General features: G+C 46.2%; 1 protein-coding gene across 5 annotated transcripts in view; it reads left to right on the top strand.

Annotated features, from left to right (window-relative positions):
• ltbp1 (latent transforming growth factor beta binding protein 1) overlaps window positions 1-18,939 on the top strand; it is a 456,945-nt gene that overhangs the window by 224,833 nt on the left and 213,173 nt on the right. For all 5 annotated transcript variants that reach the window (XM_070889256.1, XM_070889254.1, XM_070889255.1 and 2 more), the window contains one exon: window positions 12,075-12,152. In XM_070889256.1, the coding sequence (XP_070745357.1) occupies window positions 12,075-12,152 (78 nt within the window). The remainder of the gene's footprint in view (window positions 1-12,074; window positions 12,153-18,939) is intronic.

Here is an 18,939-nt window from a genome sequence, read left to right as displayed (position 1 = left end):
CTGCTTCAGGATGCTCTCTCCTAAAATGTGCAATGGGTGCACTTCCAGCACTTTCAAGTTGCCAGCCACACAAATGTCCGTAGGTTCTAAATTACCGTAAAAGAAACGACGATTTGGGGCAAATCTTTCTGGACATTATCATCCACATCATTCTTTCTGTGTTATTGCGGTGTATAAGGAAGTAACCAATTGACACTATCCAAAAGGGTCGCCCATTTAAAATGGAGATGAGGAATTTCTTCTCTCAGCGGGTCGTGAATCTTTGGAATTCTCTCCCCCAGAGAGTTGTGGAGGCTGGATCATTGAATAAATTCAAGGTGGAGATAGACAGATTTTTGAACTATACGGGAGTCAAAAGGTATGGGGGGCGGGCAGGGAAGTGGAGTTGAGTTCACGATCGGATCAGCCATGATCTTATTAAATGGCGGAGCAGGCTCGGGGGGCCAAACGGCCCACTTCTGCTCCTATTTCTTATGTTCTTATGTAATTCTGTCTTAGGCTTTAGCCTCTAGATCTCATTGTTGCAGCTGCATCTATTGTTGCTGTGTTGTGTACAGTTCCTCTTGGTTGACCTCCTAACTCTTCTAACTGGTGGCTTCCATTTCCATGTTTACTTTGGGATCCTAATGTTATTCTCACAATGCGACCAATGTTTGTCCATCTTCTCCTGCGGTCTGCTCTCTGAAGCACACTTTCACCCGTAATGTTGTGAAACCATCTGATCTTAGAGTTGTTGAGCTTCTTTTGGATAGCTTTGTTGGGCCATCTGTTCCTGGTCCAAATAGCAGCACAGCCAGCACATTGCTCTTAAAAATTCTCAACTTTATTTCTTCTACGGTCACATTTGATTTCCAGATTGAGTGAAGCATTTGACAAGGTCCACTAGTGCTCCTGACAGAAGCTTTGACATCTTGCCATGCAGTCGTCAGTATCTTGCGCACCACTGCCTAAGTTGGTGAAAAATGCACCGTTTGCAGTAATTCACCTTCATCAGGGTCAACATTAACGTTCATCAACTGGGTTTTTGCCTTGTTACGGTTGAACCCAACTTTACAGGTTGTGTCTGCAAAATCGTTCGTCTTTCCTTGCATATCTTCTATATTTTCATTTAATGAGGCATATTTTGTCTGCAAAGTTTAGGACCTCGACCTTAACCTCATCCCTCCCTTACCTCGCGAGAATGGTATATGTAAAAGGAGGCTAATCCGCTCACCGGCCTGAGGTCACTCCATTCCCTCCCGGCACTATTTCATCCTTGACGATTTACAAGTCGGCCGAGGCCCCTGTTACAGACAGGCAGGTGGGGCCCGACTTTAAGTGCAAAAGTCGTGTCCTGATGACATCATCGATGCTGCAATGTCATGTTAACGAGGAATTGGGGGGGGGGGGGCCCGTCTGGTGTCAAGCCTGACAGCGGAAGGTACCGATTGGCCAGAAGAGGCCAAGGAAAGTTAAAAAAAATAACTTTGCTGGGAAATCCTTGTGGGCCAGGAGGAGCAGGAGTTCCCTTGGGTCCCCGGTGACTCAATGCTCCCGCCCGCACCCCTGACGCCCGTACTCCCGGTTTCGGGAGGGAGACTGTCCTGGATTATTTAAGTGAGGCCCAGGAGTTAAAATGGCCCAGGGCCTCACGCTGAACTCCCCGTGGGAGTTTTACTACCCCCCCCCGCCCCCACCCCTGCAACCCCGCTCCGCCTGAACATGCAATCTCCCTCCACCCTCTCCCCGCGCCCCCCCCCAGTTAAATTTTGGCCTTAGTCATCAGTTCTACACTGGTCTGTGCAATGACTGATTTGGTGCGAGGTGAATAGCTCATCATAAAACCAAGCACATTGGCAGTTAGTATAGGACACGATGCAGCCTTGTCTTACATTGGTTGTTACATTGGGCCCAAGTTTCGGGCCGCGCCTAAAACGGCGCAGCCCGGACCTGGACGCCCGTTTTTCACGCCAGAAAGTGCGCCTAAAAATAACTTACCTATTCTCCGGCTCCCTGCAGGCCCTCCGCGACTCTCCCTCCCCCCCCCCGGCGAACCGACCTCTGCTCCTCCCCACCCCCCGGACCTCCGCGACTCTCCCCACCCGGACCTCCGCGACTCTCCCCCCCCCGGACCTCCGCGACTCCTCCCCCCCGGACCTCCGCGACTCTTCCCCCCCACCCTCCGGACCTCCGCGACTCCTCCCCCCCGGACCTCCGCGACTCTTCCCCCCCACCCCCCGGGCCTCCGCGACTCCGCCCCCTCCCCCCCCCCCCGCAACTCTCCCCCTCCCCCCGGACCTCCCCCCACCGCAACTCCCCCCGAGACCCGACGCCACCTACCTGTAAATCCAGCCCGAGGTCTTGGGCCCGGCCGTTCAGCCTCCTTCCCTCCCCCTCCTCTCTCCTTCCCTCCCCTCCCTCCTTCCCTCCCTCTCTCCTTCCCTCCCCTCCCTCCCTCCCCTCCCTTCCTTCCTTCCTTCCCTCCCTCCTCTCTCCCTCCTCTCTCCCTCCCTCCTCTCTCCCTTCTCCCCCTCTCTCCCTCTTTTCCTCCACCCACCCCCCCTCCTCCCACCCCACCCCTCCTCCTCCCTCCCCCACCCCACCCCTCCTCCCTCCTCCCCACCCTACCCCTCCTTCTCCCCCACCCCCTCTACCCCCTCCACCCTCTCTCCCCCTAACCTCTCTCCCTCCCCCTCCCCCCTCCCCTTCTCCCCCTCCCCCCTCCCCTTCTCCCCCTCCCCTTCTCCCCCTCCCCTTCTCCCCTTCCCCCTCCCCTTCTCCCCCTCCCCTCGCTGTCAGAAACACAGACACTGACAGACAGAGAGTGAGAGACACACACACAGACAGACAAAGAGATAGAGACACTGACAGAGACACACTGGGGGGGCCGTCCCAGCATGCTGTTGAGGACTCCCGGTGCTGCAGTCGATAAGTAGAAAATGTTTTATTTATTGATTTTTAAATTTTTTTTTGTTTTTTTATTAATTTTTTATGATTGATTTATTGGTTGATTTATTAATGTATTTATCATTTATTATTGATGATGACTCTTTATTTGTAAAACTGAAGTGTTTAATGTTTGTAAACTTCCCTTTAAACCCCCCCCGCCATTCCCTACGCCTAATTTGTAACCTACGCCTGATTTTCTAAAGTGTAGACAAGGTTTTTTTGAAATTAGTTTGGAGTAAGTTTTCACTGACTAAACTTTGAAAACAGGCGTAAGTGGCCGGACACGCCCCCTTTTGAAAAAAAAATTCTGTTCCAAAGTGAAACTGTTCTAACTGACTAGAACTGGAGCAAACTAAATGCCGAGAATTCAAATTTCTAAGATACTCCATTCTAAACCAGTTGCTCCAAAAAAACAGGAGCAACTCAGGCTGAAACTTGGCCCTATTGAACCAAATGGATAGCTTCCTGCCTGTTTTTACTGCACACTGTGCTTCTTGATACAGAATCTTGATCATTCTCATGGCTTTCCGAGCTACCTCATACACTTTGAGAACCTGCCATAGTGAATTTCTGACAACACTGTCAAATATCTTCTGAAAGTCAATGAACTTCGGCACTTCTGGCTTCTGCCAATGTTTGTTTTGCTCAGTCATATCACAAGAAGTAAAGATCCGGTCAATTAAAGATCTGGTCATTACAAGATCTGTTCTGGTTTAAAAAAAGCAGCTTGTTCTTCTTGTAGTCTGCTATCACTGGCTGCCCTCATTCTGTTCAGGATACTGGTACAGGGGCAGAGAGCAATGTAATACCACATAATAGGAACAGAAATCAGAACGCGTCATTCTCACAACCAGCACCCGAGATTAACTGGGAGTTCCCTAGCGACAGTGTCAGTCATGGCTCAGTGGGTAGCACCCTCGCCTCTGAGTCAGAAGGTTGTGGTTCAAGTCCCACTCCAGAGACCTGAGCACAAAAGTCTAGGCTGACACTCCAGTGCAGTACTGAAGGAGCGCTGCACTGTCTGCACCTGGGCAGGACCGGAACCAATGTCCTAGGGGGAGTGTTTGCTAGTGCTGTTGGGGCGGGGTTAATCTAATATGGCAGGGGGATGGGAACCTATGCAGGGAGACGGAGGGAAATAAAATGGGGGCAGAAGCAAAAGATAGAAAGGAGAATAGTAAAAGTGGAGGGCAGAGAAACACAAGGCATAAATCAAAAAGGGCCACATTCCAGCAAAATTCTAAAGGGACAAAGATGTTAAAAAGACAAGCCTGAAGGCTCTTTGCCTCAATGCGAGGAGTATGCAGAATAAGGTGGATGAATTAACTGCGCAGGCAGCTATTAATGATTATGATATAATTGGGATTACGGAGACATGGCTCCAGGGTGACTAAGGCTGGGAACTCAACATCCAGGGGTATTCAACATTCAGGAAGGATAGACAGAAAGGAAAAGAAGGTGGGGTAGTGTTGCTGGTTAAAGAGGAAATTAACGCAATAGTAAGGAAGGACATTAGCTTGGATGATGTGGAATCTGTATGGGTAGAGCTGCGGAATACCAAAGGGCAGAAAACGCTAGTGGGAGTTGTGTACAGACCACCAAACAGTAGTAGTGAGGTTGGGGGTGGCATCAAACAAGAAATTAGGGATGCGTGCAATAAAGGTACAGCAGTTATCATGGGCGACTTTAATCTGCATATAGATTGGGCTAACCAAGCTGGTAGCAATGCAGCGGAGAGGATTTCCTGGAGTGTATTAGGGCTGGCTTTCTAGACCAATATGTCGACGAACCAACTAGAGAGCTGGCCATCCTAAACTGGGTGTTGTGTAATGAGAGAGAACTAATTAGCAATCTTGTTGTGCGAGGTCCCCTGGGGAAGAGTGACCATAATTTGGTAGAATTCTTTATTAAGATGGAGAGTGACACAGTTAATTCAGAGACTAGGGTTCTGAACTTAAGGAAAGATAACTTCGATGGAATGAGATGTGAATTGGCTATGATAGACTGGCAAATGATACTTAAAGGGTTGACAGTGGATAGGCAATGGCAGACATTTGTAGATTATATGGATGAACTTCAACAATTGTATATCCCTGTCTGGAGTAAAAATAAAAAGGGGAAGGTAGCTCAACCGTGGCTAACAAGGGAAATTAGGGATAGTGTTAAATCCAAGGAAGAGGCATGTAAATTGGCCAGAAAAAGCAGCAAACCTGAGGACTGGGAGAAATTTAGAATTCAGCAGAGGAGGACAAAGGGTCTAATTAGGAGGGGGAAAATAAAGTATGAGAGGAAGCTTGCAGGGAACATAAAAACTGACTGCAAGAGCTTCTATAGATATGTGAAGAGAAAAAGATTAGAGAAGACCAACGTAGGTCCTTTGCAGTCAGAATCAGGTGAATTTATAATGGGGAACAAAGAAATGGTAGACCAATTGAACAAATACTTTGGTTCTGTCTTCACTAAGGAAGACACAAATAACCTGCCGGAAATACTAGAGGTTCAAGGGTCGAGTGAAAAGGAGGAACTGAAGGAAATCCTTATTAGTCAGGAAATTGTGTTAGGGAAATTGATGGGATTGAAGGCCGATAAATCCCCAGGGCCTGATAGGCTGCATCCCAGATTACTTAAGGAAGTGACCCTAGAAATAGTGGATGCATTGGTGGTCATTTTCCAACATTCTATTGACTTTGGATCAGTTCCTATGAACTGGAGGGTAGCTAATGTAACACTACTTTTTAAAAAAGGAGGGAGAGAGAAAACAGGGAATTATAGACCGGTTAGCCTGACATCGGTGGTGGGGAAAATGTTGGAATCAATTATTAAGGATGAAATAACAGCGCATTTGGAAAGCAGTGACAGGATCGGTCCACATCAACATGGATTTATGAAAGGGAAATCATGCTTGACAAATCTTCCAGAATTTTTTGAGGATGTAACGAGTAGAGTGGACAAGGGAGAACCAGTGGATGTGGTGTATTTGGACTTTCAAAAGGCTTTTGACAAGGTCCCACACAAGAGATTAGTGTGCAAAATCAAAGCACATGGTATTGGGGGTAATGTATTGACGTGGATAGAGAACTGGTTGGCAGACAGGAAGCAGAGAGTCGGAATAAACGGGTCCTTTTCAGAATGGCAGGCAGTGACCAGTGGGATGCTGTAGGCCTCAGTGCTGGGACCCCAGCTATTTACAATATACATCAATGATTTAGATGAAGGAATTGAATGTAACATCTCTAAGTTTGCAGATGACACGAAGCTGGGTGGCGATGTGAGCTGTGAGGAGGATGCTAAGAGGCTGCAGGGTGACTTGGACAGGTTAGGTGAGTGGGCAAATGCATGGCAGATGCAGTATAATGTGGATAAATGTGAGGTTATCCACTTTGGTGGCAAAAATAGGAAGACAGAATATTATCTGAATGGTGACAGATTAGGAAAAGGGGAGGTGCAACGAGACCTGGGTGTCATGGTACACCAGTCATTGAAGTTTGGCATGCAGGTACAGCAGGCGGTGAAGAAGGCAAATGGCATGTTGGCCTTCATAGCTAAAGGATTTGAGTATAGGAGCAGGGAGGTCTTACTGCAGTTGTACAGAGCCTTGGTGAGGCCACACCTGGAATATTGTGTTCAGTTTTGGTCTCCTAATCTGAGGAAGGACGTTCTTGCTATTGAGGGTGTACAGCGAAGGTTCATCAGATTGATTCCCGGGATGGCAGGACTGACATATGAGGAGAGACTGGATCAGCTGGGCTTGTATCCACTGGAGTTTAGAAGAATGAGAGGGGATCTCATAAAATTCTGATGGGATTGGACAGGTTAGAGGCAGGAAGAATGTTCCTGTTGCTGGGGAGTTCCAGAACCAGAGGTCACAGTCTATGAATAAGGGGTAAGCCATTTACGACCGAGATGAGGAGAAACTTCTTCACTCAGAGAGTGGTTAACCTGTGGAATTCTCCACCGCAGAAAGTTGTTGAGGCCAATTCGTTAGATATATTCAAAAGGGTGTTAGATATAGCCCTTACAGCCAAAGGGATCAAGGGGTATGGAGAGAAAGCAGGAAAGGGGTACTGAGGTTGAATGATCAGCCATGATCTTATTGAATGGTGGTGCAGGCTTGAAGGGCCGAATGGCCTCCTCCTGCACCTATTTTCTATGTTTCTATGTTTCTGTCTGAGGTGCCATCTTTCAGATGAGATGTTAAATCGAGGCCCCATCTGCTCTCTCAGGTGGATGGAGAAGGTCCGAGGGCACTATTTCAAAGCAGGGGAATTATCCCAGGTGTCCTGGCCAATATTTATCTCTCAATCGACATCATTGAAAAATAATGATCTGGTCATTATCACATTGTTTGTGGGAGCTTGCTGTGCACAAATTGGTTGCAACTTTTCTTGCATTGCAACAGTGATTACACTCCAAAAGTACTTCATTGTGTGTAAAGCGCTTTAGGATGTCCTGAGGTCATGAAAGGTGCTGTATTAAATGCAAGTCTTTCTTTTGTCTTGGAATGTGGGACTCACTACCACAGGGAATAGTTGAGGCAAATAGCGTAGATGCATTTAAGGGGAAACTGGAGAAAGGAATTGAAGATTATGTTGATAGGGTTAGATGAAGAGTATTGGGAGGAGGCTCATAAAGAGCACAAATGGCCTGTTTTTGTGCTGTAAATTCTACGTTATTCTATGGCATAGGCATGGGAACTTGGTGTTCCTTAAAATCGGGGATCACCTAGTTGGTGGAGGGGCAGAAATCCAGGATAAAATAGACACTGGACTTTGGATGAAGTGGGCTTGATGAGCAAAGTGGTCGCTGGAGTTTTTTTGTGTGACAGACTGCAACCAAACCCTGAACAGCAGGAAGCTGGTGCCCCGAAGAGCCCTCTGCTCAAGGTTGGCTCAAAGCTTTGGGTTGGTTACTGGAATATGCAAACTGTGCTTCGAGCCAGTAAACTGGCAACGAGTTGTCAATGAGATGAACAAGTACTCTATTGAGATGTTGGGCATTAGAGAATGCAATTGGCCAGCAGTTGATTCCACAAAGTCCAAGTGGTTAGAACAGCCAGGGTGGCTGCCAGCATTTTATTTTTAAACAGACATTCTTTCCAAGTTGCTGCCATTGTACCATGTCCAGCCTCTTGTCCCCGGTGTACAGGCTGGATCTCGTACAATGGCAGCAACTTTTCCACCCACGCTTTGCGCTCCTTCAGGCAAAAAGGTGGACGTACATAACTGATGGTTCTGAGTTTATTGCTCATTGCTGGTAAAGTGACACATTTGAGCAAAATGAACTCCTCACTACTTCAATCTGAGAGACATAGCACAGATTGGTGGTGGACAGAGGGGTTGGGGGGAAGCAGGGACTGCGGGCAGGGTTGGGTGGATGAGTGAAATGAGAAAGAGACAGAGACAGATGTTTCTTCGTGGGGTCTACAAGGAGAGATAGACCCTTTCTGAGCGAGGAAGGGACAGATGGACAGGCCCTCTTGATTAGGATGTAAGAGTGAGGAAGAGAGACACAGTTCTGGGGGGTGGGGAAGAGGGGGCAAGGGATAAGCCATTTAGGACCGAGATGAGGAGAAACTTCTTCACTCAGAGAATTGCGAGCATGTGGAATTCTCTACCACAGAAAGTTGTTGAGGCCAGTTTGTTAGATATATTCAAAAGGGAGTTAGATGTGGCCCTTACAACTAAAGGGATCAAGGGGTATGGAGAGAAAGCAGGAATGGGGTACTGAAACATAGAAACACAGAAACATGGAAAATAGGTGCAGGAGTAGGCCATTCGGCCCTTCGCGCCTGCACCATCATTCAATAAGATCATGGCTGATCATTCACCTCAGTATCCCTTTCCTGCTTTCTCTCCATACCCCTTGATCCCTTTAGCCGTAAGGGTCACATCTAATTCCCTCTTGAATATATCGAATGAACTGGCATCAACGACTCTCTGCAGCAGGGAATTCCACATGTTAACAACCCTCTGAGTGAAGAAGTTTCTCCTCATCTCAGTCCTAAATGGCCTAACTCTTATCCTAAGACTATGTCCCCTGGTTCTGAACTTCCCCAACATCGGGAACATTCTTCCCGCATCTAACCTGTCCCGTCCCGTCAGAATTTTATACGTTTCTATGAGATCCCCTCTCATCCTTCTAAACTCCAGTGTATAAAGGCCCAGTTGATCCAGTCTCTCCTCATGCATGATCAGCCATGATCATATTGAATGGTGGTGCAGGCTTGAAGGGCTGAATGGCCTACTCCTGCACCTATTTTCTATGTTTCTATATTTAATTCTGTCTCTGCTGGGATGGTAAAAGATAGTTACTGCTGGAGCTTAATGAGTTGACGTTACAATACAGTATATCCTTTCACTCATTGAGAAATGCCGCGGAAGACCCATGAGTATTGGATTACATCATTTTTAGATGATAAAATAATAATGGGTATAAGGGAATGATTTCAAGGCTTTAGTCTAAACTCAAAATTGAGAGTTACAAACTGCTTGATCTTTCACTCACTGTTAATAACACCATCTAGATCCTCTGTTAAATTAGTGTCTAATAATCACTCCCAGCTATCCATTATTCTCTTTATATGCTGTTTTGTATAGTTTAGGGTGCAGGCTCCACTAACCGCTCATTATGACATTACGGTTATAATGACTGTTCCAGCATGCTTTATGTTTCACATTAGGAAAAATATGCTGATGAAATCAGAAGGAGCAGCCTATTTGGGTAATGATGCTCTTTTTCAACAGAAAACAGGTTGGAAATGTTGTTCCAGCCATTGGTGGGCATGACAAATCCAAGTGTGAGGCAATAGGTGCAGATTAAGAACTCATGCTGTGCTGCTTTCAATCGCGTAAAATTGACCCAGGAATGTTGGGCGCTACCATCTCTGATGTAGTAGCATCTCTGATGCAATGCGCATTATTTATGGCCCCTGGCTAACAGGGGAAGCACATACAAGAGCCATACTATGATATGCCTCTCAGCATAGCACACTTTCGGGGTTCGAAATTGCCCCTTTGTGTGACGCCCGTTACCATCTCTAGGGGGGGTGTTAACGTGGCACAAAACACTTTCCCCCCAAGGGGGATGGGGGGGGTGGGGGAGGGTGGGACGACGCTACCGGCTCCTGCGAAATTGCACAGGAGTTAGCGGAGATGCTGCCATGGTAGCGCTGCTCCCCACTGGTAGCATCCCGGGCCCCCTATGACATCATCACCCTGCGCGCTGACACCTTACCGACCCACGGTGGATACTGCCCTGCACCGTGCGAGCCTGCTGCAAGTGGTGTCAGCGTCAGACTTGCGGGTTGCGAACTGGGCTGACATCTGCTCGCGGGGCGGAAGTTAAAGGGGAGGTCGGGAGCGCCCCACTCCGCCATCTTAACTTTTTGACTGACTCACTGGTCGGCCCGACGACTTCCTCTGTTGCGTGGTCCGGGCCGCCATTGTTCAGCCTGGCACTACAGTTTGGATGCCGGGCGGCCTCAGCACCATGCCGCCCTGGAGGCCTAGTGGAGGCCATCAGAGGCCCGGCAGAGTGTGCAGCGGCCCTCCCCTTTAAACAAAAGGAAGGGTCAATGAACCGCGTCAGCTCTACGCGGAGCAGCCATGTAGCGCTGATAAACGTGCCTGAGCAGCGCCCTGGAACACGCCCCATCAGGAAGTGGAACATGCGAGATTGCGCTCCACTTCCTGTGAGGGGCGGTAACCGCAATTTCGTGGCCGGGGCGGGACCTCCTCATTACGATGAAACTCTTCAGCAGTTCTTCATAGTTCAATAATCTAAAAGCTGCAGTAATATTTTTGCCTTTCTCTGAAACCTTTCAATGACCTTTTTTTGACTATGATGATCGTAAATGGCCACAGATTGGGCTGGCTGGTGCCCATTTATCAGGCGCTATGCGTCCTCCTAAGTTCCTAAAATGGGTGCTCCCGAATTTCTAGGCCAATGCGCCCTAGGCTGTTAGTGTAATGTCCTTGGATTTATCTTCGCCAGGTTCCGTTATATTTCCCAACACTTGGCTTTGTAGCTGCTGCCATGCACTGTAATGGTGCTTTCAATGTGGACCAACTATTAAAGCGAGACAACTTGCCCTACGCACCTTATTTAATGATGTAACCTCCACTTGGAATCATACTTGTAATTTTTAACACTAACGTGCATCACCTTATCTCAGTGTTATCGCTTTGCTCTAAACATCTTACTTTCCCACAAAATTAGATCCCCTCAGAACTCGTATCCCTGCCGGGGGATGCTCCACAGCAATCTCCCCCCCCCCCCCCCCCCCCCCGCACCCCAATCGGTTGCCTTAACTTTGACGGGAATTCCAGAGAAACAGTGGAAACAGCTGTTTATGGAGCTTTTTCGGGAGCTCCGCTGAAGTTGTGGTGGAAGTCGAGAGAATTTCTGTGGAAATTCTACCCCTCTCTGTTTTTTGATGCATCCATTGTTTGTTGATGGTGTGAACAGTCAAAGCCCTAGGACTGAGCACAGTTACTCCTCTGTCCCTTGCTCTGCAACTATTCCTACTGTCACTGAATAAATAGTACTACTAGCCTTGACCTCTAATCGCCGCTTTCTTTGATGGCACCTTTTCTAGTCTTGGTATCTACTAATCCAGTGCAGAAACTATTAAATCATTATCCATGGCCATGTATCTTCTAATGATGCTGCTTAACAACAGAAGAAAACATAGCACAAGTAGGATGGCCCCTGGATGCAGCATCATTCACTCCTGAGTCACGGCTCTGCTGTCTCATTAATTCGATAGATCTTCTGAGACACTCACAGTGAACAGTTGACATCTTGTGCGAGCACCTAAAGCTGTAGGGAGGCAGTCCCACACACATCCATATTCAAATGGTTGTCTGGTAAACAGCAGGCTATTAAATTCAGAATACTCCGGCACATGAAAATAAGAATGATTGTTGTTCTTTGACTTATTCAGCAAATTCCAGGTAGGCATTTATGTACGTTTATGATGCCAAAGAGTAACGCTCTCTGTGGTCTGAAGTGTTTGTGCTTTGCAGTCTTAGTGTTCTTGATGTTTTGGTGATGCTTTATTTTCACAGTATCTATTTTTTCTCACTGTATTTTTAATAGATAGGTAACGGATAATTGTTAATTATTTGATTCTATTTCATTTTCAGCTTTTCCTATTCGAGGAAATGGACAAATGGTGGAGTGTCCCCTGGGTTACAAGCAGGTTAATGCCACGCATTGTCAGGGTAAGTGTGTTAAGAGCTCGCAAGTTAACAGATTTCATGGCCGTGCCTTATGTAAGCGATAAATGCTGGTTCAAAGGCTCATTTTACATTGGAGGCTGTCGTTTTCAGCCACAGTGAAAATACTTAAGAGGCAAGAGAGCAAATCAGTAGGGTGTCTGACTGCCTTTAGATGATTTCTCTCATATTGCATTAGTGCTGCCTCTGAGACATCAAGAGGTTCACTTGACAGTGGTGCAATGTGCAATGTTTCTTTAAAGTAACAATAACACATGACAAACTGAAATGCGGATGTTAATTTAGGTTCTTAAATGTCAGAGCCTGTTTAACAGTTGACCTCACCTTATGCTAAATGGCTCCCCAAAGGACTAAAACCCACAACAAATGCACCCCCTCTCTTTCATTAATTCTGCTACATCTGCCACTACTCGACCCAATGTGTTACATGGCAAAGACTGCATTATGTAAGTATATTTCTTTTCCCCATAAAATACAGAATCAAAGGATAAGAAATTACTGCAGTTAAATTAATACGTCATATCTTAGAAGAGCTGAAAAAGAAAGAAAGACTTAGCGGCTGAAATTGGTGAAGGCCCCTGCCCGCCCAAGTGCCGCCCAAAGGACAGCCGATGGCCGGCGAGGTGCCTGACGGTACTTTGGGCGAGGTTTTCGTCAAAAAGGTCCTTCAAAGGGCGGCGGGCGGCAAAAGAGGGACTTATGATGTCAACCTGGGCGGCAGCCGGCGGGAGCTCTCAATCTCCTTGCCGCCCAACTGCCGTCGAGGATGGAGTCGGGCCCACGGAGGGTCGAAGACCTGAAAAGGAAAATCATCACCAAAAAAAAACCCACCTTCAGGAAGACCCCATCCAGGTAGTCGCTGTAAAGAAAAAATTAAAAAGCTGTTTACTAACCTTTTTTTTCAGCTCGTCATACTTACCGTCGGGGATAGAACAGCCTCCAGCCAGCGGTCCTTCCCCGTTCTGGCGCCGACTCCCGCCCGCATCAATCTGGCATCTCGGCCGTCCGCTGACATCAGCGGGTGGTTCCCGGCGGTTCTCCCCTCCCGCCTGCTCCACACCAAATGGAAAGTGGCACTGGGTGCAACTTCAAGAGGAATGTTGGCGGCAGTGGGTGGTAAGGCCATCAATTTCGGGCCCTTGCATTTATATAGCGCCTTTCACGACCACCGGACGTTCCAAAGCGCTTAACAGCCAATGCAGTACTTTTTTAAGTGTACTCACTGTTGTAATGTACGGAGGCATTAATGAGTTTAAATAAAAGGAGGTAGAAACTAGGGAGAGATATAAAATTAGACAGGAAAAGGTCGATGTTGTGTATCTGTAAAGCATGCACTCCCATGTTCCGCCACCAGAGGGCGCATCCCCTGAAGTCCCAAGGGATCCCAGCATCCCTTGGGAGCACTGTATATAAGCCGGCCCCTAAGGCCTGTTCCTCACTCTGGAGTGTCTTAATAAAGACTGAGGTCACTGTTACTTTAACCTCCCTGTGTGCAGTCTCATCTGTGTTAGGACCACAACAGTCTTAAGTCTAAGGAATGCTGTAAGCATATACAGGAGAGGGTGAATAATAATGATATATAACACAAGCCATTTATTACTTGTACCGAAGTAAATTAAACCCAGTACCATTGCTATTCTAGTCAAGTGATTCTTCAATAATAACAGCTTCCATTTAGATTATGCCTTTAGCATGATAAACATCCTGAGGATAGATCGGGAAACGAGGGCTAGGCTACAGATTGTGGGATTAGGAGAGGTGGTTAGGCTGCAGTTAGAATATTGGGCGGAACTTTCAATTTCAGCGGGGATGGGAGGCGGGGCATGAAATAGGCGGCAATGGATCAGCCGTTTGTTATACACCCCGCCCGATGTATAATGAGCAGCTGATTTGCTGCTGTCTGCTTCATGCCCATTGTGTGCAGTTTTGGACACCCTACTTTAGGAAGGATGTTGATGTCATGGAGACAGTACATTAGAGATTCACTAGGATGGTGCCCAGTCTCGGAGGCTGTAGCCATGAAGTAAGGCTGGGAAAACTTGGGTCTCTTCCCACTAAATCAGAGAAAATCTGATAGAAGTGTTCAAAAGTATGGAGGATTTTATTAAGGTAAATAGTGAAAATGTATTTCCATTGGTTGTTGAGTTGAGGGCATAAATTTGAGGGCATAAATTTAAGGTCATCCTCAAAAGAATGAAGGGAAAGATTAGGATTTTTTTAATGAAGAAGCTTTGTTACGATATGAAATGTCCTACCAGAAATGGTAGGTGAAGCAGAACGTATCACAGCTTTTAAAAGGGAAGTGGATAAATATTTGAAGAAGAAATGGAAGGTAACTAAATGGGTAGCTCTTTCAGAGACTTGACACAGGCATAATGGGCTGAATGGCCTTCTTCTGCACTGTAAAACTCTGTGATAAACATGTGGGTGAGATGTTTATGGAACATTGGACTGGCATTGTGAGAACTCTGCCTGGACTGTGAAAGCTATGAGGCAGTCTGGAACTGTCTTCTGGCAGCCCGCATGACGCTGACATCTCCCTAACACACCCAGATCACCTCCAGCACAGCACTAAAAACTACCGCACCCCTCCCCAGCCCCACATTGGTAGTAACGCATCAAATCAACACTGGCCCCAAACAGCATGTAATTATCAACATGTGCACCATCACAGCTAGTGATGGTGTACTTCACTGTTTGTACCGTGTGGCGATACCACAAACTATTTTCTTGAAGAAACTTTAAAATAAAAACAAAACCCAGCACCGTAAAAGATACTGGAGAAACAAAAAAGAAAGTATTCTAATATTTAAACAAATGTCAGAAGCGGGTATCAACTCACAAGCATTACATAAGAATATAAGAAGTAGGCGCAGGAGTAGGCCACATGCGGCCCCTCGAGCCTGCTCCGCCATTCAATAACATCATGGCTGATCTTCGACCTCAACGCCACTTTCCCGCCCGATAGTGCAGTGCTGAGGGAGCACTGCACTGCCGGAGGTGCCGTCTTTCGGATGAGAGGTTAAAGCGAGACGCCGTCTGCTCTCTCGGGTGGACGTAAAAGATCCCAGGGCACTATTTCGAAGAAGAGCAGGGGCGTTATCCCTGGTGTCCTGGCCAATATTTATCCCTCAATCAACATAACAAAAAAAACAGATTATCTGGTCATTATCACATTGCTGTTTGTGAGAGCTTGCTTGTGCGCAAATTGGCTGCCACGTTTCCTACATTACAACAGTGACTACACTCCAAAAGTACTTCATTTACTGTAAAATGCTTTGAGACGTCTGATGGTCATGAAAGACGCTATATAAATGCAAGTCTTTCTTTCATCTCTATGTATCTTAATTCCCCTCGAGCCCAAAAAATCTAGCTCTCTCATTGTTGAATATACTCAACGACTGAGCATCCACAGCCCTTTGGGGTCAAGAATTCCAAAGATTCACAATTTTCTGAGTGATGAAATTCCTCCTCATTTCAGTCTTAAATTGCCCACTCCTTATCCTGAGACTATGCCCCCTAGTTCTAGACTCTTCAGCGAGGGGAAACAATTTCTCAGCATCTACCCTGTCAATCCCCCTCTAGAATCTTATGTTTCAATTAGATCACCTCTCATTCCTCAAAACTCCAGAGAATATAGGCCTAGCTGTAGTGGGGCCTAGTGCAGCTTATCAGTCACCAAAACGTTCAAGAGCATTCAGCAGCGTTAATCGAAAATTAATAAATAAATTAAAAAATAAAGTGGTTCAAATGTGTAACTCGCTACCACATGGAGTCATTGAGGCGAATAGCACAAATGCATTTAAGGAGCAGCTAGATATGAGGGAGCAAGGAATCGAAAGCTATGCTGAGGTGTTAGATGAAGAGGGGTGGGGAGAGGCTCATGTGGAGCATGAACACTGGCATGGACCAGTTGGACCGAATGGCCTGTTTCTGTGCTGTACATTCTATATAATTCTATATAAACATTTGAAATAGAACATTTTAATAAAAGAGAGGTCATGCCAAGCATTTCTTGGCATTCTTTGAGAATGGAATAGAGTAATGGAATTAACAGTGGAAGTGGGTGTATTTGATCTAACTTACAAGAGGCTTGTGGTTAAAGTGAAATATCATGGATCAAAAAGAGAATGTGAATTTGATAATGATATGGCTGAACAGTAGGACACGTAGGATGGGCAGTAATGGCAGTAAAGGGCAGCTGTGACGATCATCTTCTCTGAGGATCATCCCAGGGTGGCAACCTGTTCATAATGTGTATCTAATGGATATTGAATGAAGTGGTGGGATTGTTTGTTGTACATAGTTATGTGTGCACGATATTTTGAGCAAAGGAGGGTTGGAAAGAAATTGTACAATGTAGGACTATCGCACATAAGCAGTTGAGGCTGGCTCATTGAATGTTTTCAAATCAAAGATAGATAGATTTTTAAGCAATAAGGGAATTAAGGGTTACGGGGAGAGGGCGGGTAAGTGGAGCTGAGTCCACGACCAGATCAGCCATGATCTTATTGAATGGCGGAGCAGGCTCGAGGGGCTAGATGGCCTACTCCTGTTCCTAATTCTTATGTTCCTATGTACCTCAGGACTATAGTTCAGAAATTTAGCAATAGAGCTGCTGAATGGCAAAAGTAAGTTAAAAGTGTACTGAGAAATATAACCATCCCATTTGAATGTAACCAGCCCACCCGATCCTCCCTGGCCCCTGTAATCCGAACACTTACCTGTGTGGCCTCCTACTGCAGCGCCATCTAGACTATGCTAGGCCTGAGGCCCAAAATCCAGGACTTCTCGGACCTCCCCATCTGAGGTTAACAGTACGGCGGCCAGGGGGATGATGGGGGCAGGGGCTCCCGTGAGGTTTACACTATGTGTGGGGCGGGCTGCTCCCAAAATTTAACCCTCTATAAGTTTAAAATAGTTACTTACAATGTTCTCATTAGAATTATTGCAGTGTATGCATCAATACATTTCTTGGCCTTACTGATGTGCTGCCACGATTTGGACTGCAGTGGCCTTTAAATGGATGTCATGTCTGTGCAGTATTTTCTCAGCTGAGAACAAATGAAGGACAGAGACAGGATGAGTTGCTAGTTTATGTGCCTGTTTATTCGGCCAGAACGAACTGAGCATGCTCATACTAAACCATGTGATAAACCATGTGACAATATACTGCTTTCCCCTTAAGAAAAATGTAAGTATTCCCATCTCAAATACAACAAAACGATGGTCCCACCTTTCCCAACATTACATGTACCACATAACAAAAACTCCTGGCTTTTTTTCCCTTTTAAATGAACTACAAATACAGTTTAATAACAGATTTGCAAAGTCTTCCTGATTTCCTTAAAGAAGGCTTTGGTGCTGAATCAATTTTTGGGCTGTTTTGTTTTGGTTTCGAACTCAATGATGATCCTGTTTCCATCCTATCCCTGTCGCCAAAATGTAAGGTATGTGCGTGGAAATGAAGGACAGAGACAGGATGAGTTGCTAATCCATATGCCTGATAATTAAGCCAGAGTGATCTGAGCATGCTTATACTGACAAACCATGTGGCAAACCATGTAATAATACATTACAAGACTGAAACCATATCATCTGTGTCTTTTCAATTTTATGTATTTCCATGGGGAGGAACAAGGTTTGCTCTGTTCTTACACGTTGAGCACTCTGACGCTTGATTTAGCAATTAACCAAGCAAAGCAGTAAAGGTTGCTTGCTAAACAAGGCAGCTGCCAGATGAAATGACAAATCTTTGTTGAGCTTTTCCACACAGTCATATTGAATAAATCATCCAGTTTTGTGCAGCAGTGGCTGAGGGTACATTCACACTATAAGTTTAGTGTTGCTGTGAAGTGCGATTGGTTTCGCACTAACGCTAAAGTTGTGCAGTGTAAATCAGGTGATGAGGCTGAACTGACCTCAAAGTGAAGTTAATTCACTTTGGACCTGTTGGGCGAAGGGCCTTTTTCTCTGCAGTAAATACTATGTGGCGTTTTAGAGTCCCGGCAGGCTCTATTCTACATCCAGGCTGCATTTATAATGTAATGCAGTCCGAAGCGAAGCAGTTGTGGCGTAAATGCGCACTTAAGAATAAGAGTTTACCTTCTATCTCTGGCCAAGGACACAACGTGAATGGTTTTTGCAGCCAGAACCTCAGTCGATTTAACCAGAAGTATTGCAGTGCAAATTGCATATCAGTCAGTGAACTGTCTGTGTCCTCAGCTGGCACAGCAGAATTTGGCAACATATTGTTGCGTGATTGAAAAACCTGAGCAATATTTTGTAAACATTGGCCCTGAATTTGCTGTCCTCGGCGTAGCTAAGAAGTACGGCGGCGACATCCGAATATAATCCGCCCTTCCCTCGTGTGAAGCCCCAAGTGAGAACTTGCTTTCAGATGCTGCAAGAGTTGTGCGCAGCGTAGCGGCCCACAGACCCCAGGAGCACTCCGCTGTGTGTGAGCAAACCTGGGATCACATGGGGCAGTGCTCCTTTTACTTCCTGACTCTGAGCCAATCGGGAACCACAGAAATCTCTGCTGGGACAGCATTAAGCTTTGCAAAACTCCATCCAAGCAGCAGGCCTTGTTTTAGTTTTACTATTCCCACTGCACTTTCTAAAAGATTGCTTAAGCATCTTTCTCCAATTCACATTCGTTTTGATATATTAAACGATTTGATATCAGGCTCCGGCTTTTAAATTGCTGACTATTAAAACAAACAACTTATTTAGAATAATTTACCAGCCGGAAATGCTATTATGATCGTTG

Source organism: Pristiophorus japonicus, chromosome 9 (genome assembly GCF_044704955.1).
Source record: "Pristiophorus japonicus isolate sPriJap1 chromosome 9, sPriJap1.hap1, whole genome shotgun sequence".
Lineage (NCBI taxonomy): Eukaryota > Metazoa > Chordata > Chondrichthyes > Pristiophoridae > Pristiophorus > Pristiophorus japonicus.
Note: the sequence above shows the minus strand (reverse complement) of the source record. Positions and strands in the feature narration are given on the sequence as shown.